The following is an 8,386-nucleotide window of genomic DNA, read 5'->3' as shown; positions in this document are numbered from 1 at the left end:
GTTGGAACTTAGTAGAATATGGAAATATCCTTTCTCAAAAGGGGCGGAGGGTTATTTAAGCTCACTCTTGATTTTTTCCCCTTACTGTTTAAGAAAAAGAAAAAGATTATTATCATTTGATGACTCTTTCCTATTTTATTGAATTGATAGTGGATCTTGATTACTAATCACATATGACTTTGAATATCTTTTATCCATAGCTTCTTCAACTAGAATAATACAAATCATTTTAAGGATTCACCTCATCTTCCTTTTGTTGGTATAGTGTATAGATAAATTATTATTGATTAGGGTTACAATCAATTCTCTCACTGTACATTGAAACAAAATAATCTTCTATACATTAAAATAAATTAATAGCTTAACCAAAATTAAGTTTAAATAACACAATTTATTATATAATTATATCAGTTTTAATGAAAATTATGAACTGAAATATTACTATAAGCTTAGGACAAGAGGCAATTATTTGTAGTGCAAAAAACTATAAAATATGTGAATGAAAACAAAAATTTGAAATTCACAACAGAGATACTTATGCTTTGGAAAACCTTAAAAGTTGATGTAAATTATGCAAGAAAGCATTACAACTTTCATTCTATAAAATTATTATCATAATACATATAATTTTTTATGAAGGTAGGAGCCTTTATTGCATGATGATTGTGCACCTATAAATATATAATCTAATATAAGTGTCACATTGGAATTGATTCAATCATCATTTTGCTAATGAGATTTTTTGTCTCAATACTAGAGACGGTAAATCCATCTCTTTCCTTATACAAAAGTTGGAGACCTTTTGATAAATTATATGCATTATCTTTGCTAATGATTGGAACATTATTGAGTTTTAAATATTCCCAATTTAATTCTCTGAGTCTTTCATCAATCAAAGAATTGAGATACTTCAATGCATCTCCTTCATTAGATCCAGGATGGTCTTTCATGTAACATGTTATACATGATACTACTTCTCCACGATCAGCCTCAGCCTTCACAAACAACAACAAATTTTTGTAAGGTCTCAAATATACTTACCTTAATTCTATGTTAATTGATTGTATACAAAGAAAAAATGAAGCTATAAATGTTAAACTTTCTAAATTTATATTATACCTTAAAAGTCCTTGTATCACCTCTTAATCTCAGTGTTAAGCATAATAACTCATCAAACCTTGATGGATAATCAATTTCTTTGAGAATGTCATTAGAAAGAGGCACATCTAGTGATAATATAGGTTGCAAGGTCACAACACGAGATCCAGCACTCACTTTTCCATTCTCTAAATACTCCTCTAAAGATGGTATATAACCCGCAGCAAGCCACTCTGCTTCTTGCATGTAAGAATCTATATAAACTTCCCACTACATTAAAAAAATATTGTGAATTAATAACATTAATTCATAAAAAAAGTTACAATAAATATATAATAAAACTAAGTCCAAAAAAAATATTAAGTTCAATATCTATTTAAAATTTTGGAAATTCAATTCAAATTCCTTAATAATGTCATAAGGGAAACTAAGATATCCATTAAATGTTTTGGGAAATTAGCAAAATGAATATTATAGTCAACAAAACTTTAATATCTTTACACTCTATATTAAATAGAACATTCATTATATTAATAAATCCTTACAGCTTTACGTGCATAATTAAGTGTGTCTCTGCCTTGAGTTTTCTTGGCCTCTTGAGCCATGTCTGTCACAGCTTGATCAAAAGCCTTGAATGCCACTTTCATAAATTTTGGAAGTCTGTCCATGGCTGACAAATCCCACCTTCCATAAAGTAAAACATAATTTATTACTATATTTTTAATATGTAAATAAAATATTTATTGAATAATCTTTTGTTATATGCCAATGTCTAGATAAATATTTTTTAGTACGTATACAAAAATTGAAAATTACAAACATTTATGTTTTCCCACCATTAACCACAATAAATGATAGTGAAAATGTGAATTTTCTACTTTTAGACTTATGTCCCTAGATAAATAACTAGTTTTTCAAACATGTTAAATCATAGCACCCTATTTGACCAATAACAGTAAATGAATACCTTTTAATGGATTTTGTGAATATTTTGAGCTCATCCAAAGTTCCATAAGTGTCATAAATATCATCCAAATATGTAACAAGTGCGGACAGCTTTGCAAACCCAATTCTAAAAGTAGAATATTTGGGCTCAATACACCCCATAGCTGCCCAAAGGTAATACTCCACATGTCGATGACGAGCAAACTCTAGTTTACCCAAACCGGACTCTATCCACCATCTAAAATGCACAAACATTTTGTAATAAACTTGAGTTTTCAATCACCAACTACATATTATATTGTAAGAAAATTAAGCTTGAAATTATACAGAATATCTCCCATAATATGAGTTTACCACCTTGAGAGAATTTGAAGCTCTTTTTGTTGTAGAGATTGAATCATATTGAAGTCCAACTTTGCCAATTCTAAAAGTGTTGTGTAGAAAATACTACAAGAATTCAAACATTAGACTGTGAAATTCTCCAAGGGATCATCAAAAGACTTGAAATGTTAGAATTTGAAATATTCACATTTGTCTTCTATTAAAAGTTCTAAAATATTTAATACTAACTTTAAAATGATTATCTAATTTCTTTTAATAAGGAGATAGAGATGGTACAAGACATTGAAATTACTTGTTAATGGTCTTGGAAGCCCATGAACTATCTTCTCCATATATGTCAATATAGGTCCTTGCTTCCAACCTAGGCACATTGGTGTGCCAACCATACTCTAGATTGAACTTTATCTATTATATCAAAGAGACAAGAATGTTATTTACGATATGGATTCATAGACTTAATATGAAAATTTGTGAATGAGTATGGATACCTCTCTTGAAAGATTTAAATTGCTAATCCTTGGTAGAACTTGTTGCAAATATGTTGTAGTAAAGGATTTCGCATCATCCAAAACTTTCTCCCCAGGAAATGCAATGAGTGAAGCACGGAATAAATTTAGAATGCCTTTTATCTCCTCTTCATTTGATTGACTATTAAAGTGCAACAATTGTCCTTCTTCACGAATAAATTGCTGTAACATATCTGCCATAATAAAAATTCTTATTAAAAAATTAAACAAATTAAATAATTTTTATTTTTTAACATCTATTCTTTTAAGATGTAACTAATAAAAATTTCAGACCTTCTATATTGTCTTAGATTTGAAATTTTATGGACAAGGTCATTACTATAGAACAAATTACTTTTTCTACCCTATCTCTTCAAGTTATCACTCTTTTCCACACATTCTAAATGGGTCCTGAATGAAGAAAGGTTCTGATTCAATAACTGCAGATATCACCTGAAGAGATGCCGTATCTGTGTAGGCGAAGAACTCGAAAACCCAAAGCTGTGGTGTTTAGATCTGCATGAGTACTCTCCCTACCACATCCAATGCCTGTGTCGCTCCAATATCTGTTATTCAAATAATAATTCTTAAATATGAGAATTGTGTTAATGAATGCAATTTTTATCTAAATTCTAATCTGTTTAGATGACTCATGAGATCACATCAAGTTTTCTTGTAAAATCTATCTAATAATATGATTATATATGAATTACCTTAGAATATACTGTGTAAACCCAACCATAAATACAGTCTATGATATCCTCTTTAAACCCCCAACCATAAATACAGTCTATAATGTACTGTTTAAACCCAGCCATGAATACAGTCTATATAGTATATAAACAGCTGAAACATTTTGACCAGCATACTGACTATTTACTTGAAGACTCAGGTTCCAGCATACACAGTCTTTGCTGAACACAATGGAGGAAACATAATAACATTCATTTTGAAGCTTGAACACGAGCAAACCTGTAAACATAGTCAAGAGCTGTTTTTATTTCAGTTTGAAAATGACGGTCAATTCCAAGGCGTTCTACATTGTCAACCATTGAAAGATGTTGAAACAGATCGTCTGCAGATGAAGACTGTACAGGAAGGGCATTGAACCTGTCCTTGATAAACTTAATCAGCTTCTCAGCACGTCCTTGATAAGAGGGAGCCTGTGAACCATCACAGATCGAATGAAGCAAGACAAAACAAATCAGAACTTATATGTCATGATAGAAAATATTATGCAGTGTAGGACTTTCTATTTAGCTTCTTTTGCTTGTTCTTATGATCCATCATGAATGGCCATCTAAAACATTAATAAAAAAAATATTCTTATGATCTAATCTAGAAATATTCAAATCAATGATGTAGTCATTAAATTCCGCTAAAAAAAAAATAGTGAATTAGGAGATAAGACAAGAACCACAACAGATTAGGGAGCAATAATAACTTTTAAGACTTTTTGTTTATTCTCAGAATGGATCATGAAGTACAATCCCAAAACATTGATGAAAAACATTTACATAATCGAATCCAGAAATACTAGAACTAACTATTACTCATTAAACTCAGCTCAAAATAAATAATAAATTATCTTACATCATAATCTTTTGAGAGGGATTGTATGAAATCATCGTCCCACAAGTTAGGATGATGATTGCCAATGCGTCGTGTTATGCCTTCATCAGTGGTAATCAGTGCCATATTGATGGGAGTTTGAGCAATTCTACAGCGCGCAGGGATTTTGGTCTTAAGGCACGGTGTAATGAATGGCTTCTGAAGAAAAAGAGGCTTATGAAGTGCTGGCTTCTGTAACTTGTGTACAAGCATACTGGAAGCCAATGGTGTAATGCAACCTAGAGACATTTTGGCTGTAATGCTATATCCTACTGGGCGAAATGGATCTTCTCTTCTTTACTCTGAGGTTTCTCCTTCACCCCAATTTATAGAAACCCAAATATGGAAATATCAAACAAGCCTATTGCAGAAACAGTTTTTCTACTGCATTAAACGTGGCAAAAGCCAAGTTCAAAGCATTATGAAACAGTTCTTCTACTGCATTAAACGTGGCAAAAGCCAAGTTCAAAGCATTATGAAACAGTTCTTCTACTGCATTAAATGTGGCAACATGAAATTCAAGGCATTATCACGTGGGTTTGGTGAGTGCGTTGTAAAGAACTTTTGAAGGAGAGAGATAATGGCATCCTGAAAAGTGCGATGTCGACAAGCAATTGCTTGTTTTTTTCCCCAAATCTACAGGCCATATACGAGCAAGCACGAGAAGATTCTATACACCCAAACTTATTTTTTATATATTGCACACTCACTTTTATACATTGAATCATTATGATTAATTTATTACTCATGTTAGCATTCATTTTCTCATCAAATCAATTTTATAGCATGTGATTTTAACCCCATATCTTATAAAATTGATCCCTAAAGTTTAAGTTTCTTAATTAATTTTTTATTGCCTCTCAACTATTTCACTAGTCATTATAAATTAATTTGGATCAAATTTTTATAATTTATTTAAAAAAATTAATTTGTAATAATTGACAAGAAGATGGAATATGAAAATCGTATGGACTAAAAGTGCAATAATTCTAACAATACTTCATTTTGGACTATACAAGAAAATGCATTTGCATCAAATTTATCTAGACACTTACATGTCTAGTTGTTGCCTTCCATATTCTCCGGCTAAACCTAGAAGAATGTGTCCCTTGTGATCTAACAACTCTCCTAAGGTATTCCAAAGTACCATTAATCATTTTATATTAGTATGTTGACACTCAAAACTACATAGTTGCAACTTTAGAGAATGCATACAAAATATCATAAACTACAACCTTGGATAATAATGCATACAAAATACTCTTGGATGAATTTCAATCCATATAGAAAGAGAAAGACTCGTCATTAGTGTTGTTGGTTGTATTATACTGCCTGCCTATTTTTCCTCTGGATACTAAGAATGTCCTTCTTTAACTACTACATTTAAAATATTTTCAACTCTTTATGATAATATTTATTCTAATTCTCTATGATCAATAACATCATATTCCTTGTTTAAGGTATTTTAATCATATCTAACAATGGTGTATATGAGTAGAATTTTATATTATATGCTCTTAGGTCTTTCATGATTATATAGAATGTGTCCTATGTTTATTGGATTTACATGACTACTAAACCTCTAGTTTTTCTTGTAGCCATATTGATCTACATATTTTTGTCTTTAGCTATTTCCTAATATGTTGAAGCAAGACCATTCAAATGCTTTCTAAATTCAAGCTCAAATAATATAGCCTAGATTTTGACTCATAACCTCTTCAAAGTATTTTATTAATTCCCTTGGTCATGATTTCTCATTTCCGATACTATAAATCTTATTGGGAATGTTCATTCTTCTCTAACCTATTCTTATGATGGACTAATCAGTTTAAACCTCATGCCTTATAACACTTGTCCAAAACAAATATTGAAAAATATAATGCATTGAATTTTTTGGTGGGTTGGAGACATGTTTCATTTAGTTCCTACAATACATAAATGAAACTCCCTACAAGTTATTTTGGTTGCATGCAATAATGCTATATATTTTAGAGTGCCTATCTATTGAATTCATGATTATAGCATAAGTGTGAGTTATATTCCATCTTCACATGCCTTTTTTATCTATTTATTTATTGTTTAGTGATACTTTATTTGTAAGAATTAAAAATTAGTTATCTATAATAGCTAATTAGTCAACAATACATTTAATTCTAGTGCATACCCTAATATAGATGGTAACCATGACAAAAACTTGTAGACTATCCCTCTAGTGGTAAATGTTTGTTTTATCTCAAAGACATCATGGATAAGTAGATTACACTAAATATAGAGTATTGTGATGTTTAGAAGAGTAAAAATAGCTTTTCCAAAATAGGAGTGCACCCTATGCATGTGAATCTTCATTCCTATTGGTTTTTCCATTTGATTCCACAGTTACTCATAAAATTAACTATATTTCATGTTTTAAAATGTATTGGAAGATTGGCTAGAGAAAAAAAAATTATTTTGCATCAATTTTCTCTATAATTCAATCTCCGCAAAAGATAGACAAGTTTCCCTTTTTCACTTTAATTAAGATATTATGCCACTACCACTAAATGATGCCTAATAGATATATTATCATACAATGTGCCAAGGATTTATGAAATTTATTATGAAATTACATTAATTATTTCCATTTATTAAGATCCTAGTATAAGAGCAAAAAATTATGAATAAGTTAAAATAGTTTTAAGAATTGTCATTTTGAAACTACTATGGGACTTGAGGAAATACTTTAATAGACTTGTTCCTAATTAGGGTTATAGAGTTATAAAATCCTACAATAAATTCTTCACAACAATCTAAAAACACATTTTGACATTTTATTAGATATAATTAGCTTGTAAAAATGAAACCTATTAAAGGATAGCAATATGTTCCTACTTAACAATCTAATTGCATTAACATGAATGCCACTATTATCATGAGATATTTACACTACTCAATAAATATAAATCTATCAATGAAAAAAATAAAATTCATGAAATTTGAAATGTTAAAATAATGTAGAATTAATATTTGCATATAGTGACATATTGAAGCAGCACATATTCCTATTAGCTTCAATCAAAATATGTATTACTGACATAGAGACATCTGTATATATAGACATTTGAATCAACGTCATAAAAACTAACTAAAGATTGAGAATCCCACCTAAAATATATCTCTTACAATAATATAGAAGAAAAATAGCTCTCCCTTTCAAAGGAATAATTATGAATGCAAGCTCAAGGAGCCAGTTGACACTTGTCATATTTTATATAATATGTTGTAAAAATTTGTTGAAATTGAATTTTGTAATAACCTGTAACAAAATAGAATCCCTTTTGACATAGAAGCTAAAAGATGTTTTTAAAACCATTGGAAAACATGTGACCTTAGACTATTGTTGACAACAAATTTGAGGATTTCTAATGAAATGGTAGGATGACTCACCCATTGTACTCCTCCAACCAAGAAGCATATACTTCTTCTAAGGGCCACTAGAACTCAAGCACCATTTCCAACATGTTAATATACATGCAATGTATCATGCATCGAGAGTTGCTTTATCTTCCTTATTAAAAAATATCAAAAGTTGATTCTACATTCATTAGTTTTCCACGCTACTATTCAACAAAGATAAAATGGGTTCATCACTAGCAAATATTGACTAAATTCTTTGGTGTTTTCATTGTTATTAAGTATTTTAAACATTAAATCCTCTTCTAATTATTCAAAATTATTCAACATGCTTGTAAGTTGAAATTCCAATTTTTCTATAACTTTATGAGTGCTTTCTAATTTTATAATGGTATTGGGACCAAATTTTTCTCGCATATATTCCTCCCATTGTTGACACATGGGAGACCATGTTCTCAATATTTCTATCAAATTTTCCATCTACTATAGGTAGT

At 29.9% G+C, this 8,386-nt stretch overlaps 1 protein-coding gene across 1 annotated transcript; it reads right to left on the bottom strand.

The window, feature by feature from the left end:
- Positions 1 to 622: 622 nt before the first annotated feature.
- On the bottom strand, positions 623 to 4,779 carry LOC131061200 (alpha pinene synthase, chloroplastic). The gene is made up of 10 exons (XM_057994735.2): positions 4,485 to 4,779; positions 3,864 to 4,054; positions 3,345 to 3,457; positions 2,874 to 3,085; positions 2,678 to 2,790; positions 2,401 to 2,490; positions 2,066 to 2,281; positions 1,644 to 1,782; positions 1,120 to 1,368; positions 623 to 995 (listed from the first exon to the last, which is right to left on the bottom strand). The coding sequence occupies exons 1-10, from the start codon at positions 4,749 to 4,751 to the stop codon at positions 699 to 701; spliced, it is 1,887 nt and encodes a 628-aa protein (XP_057850718.2). The 5' UTR covers positions 4,752 to 4,779; the 3' UTR covers positions 623 to 698.
- Between the last annotated feature and the right edge of the window lie 3,607 nt (positions 4,780 to 8,386).

This window comes from Cryptomeria japonica, chromosome 7 (assembly GCF_030272615.1).
Source record: "Cryptomeria japonica chromosome 7, Sugi_1.0, whole genome shotgun sequence".
Classification (NCBI taxonomy): Eukaryota; Viridiplantae; Streptophyta; class Pinopsida; order Cupressales; family Cupressaceae; genus Cryptomeria; species Cryptomeria japonica.
This window is presented reverse-complemented; position numbering and strand designations above follow the sequence as displayed.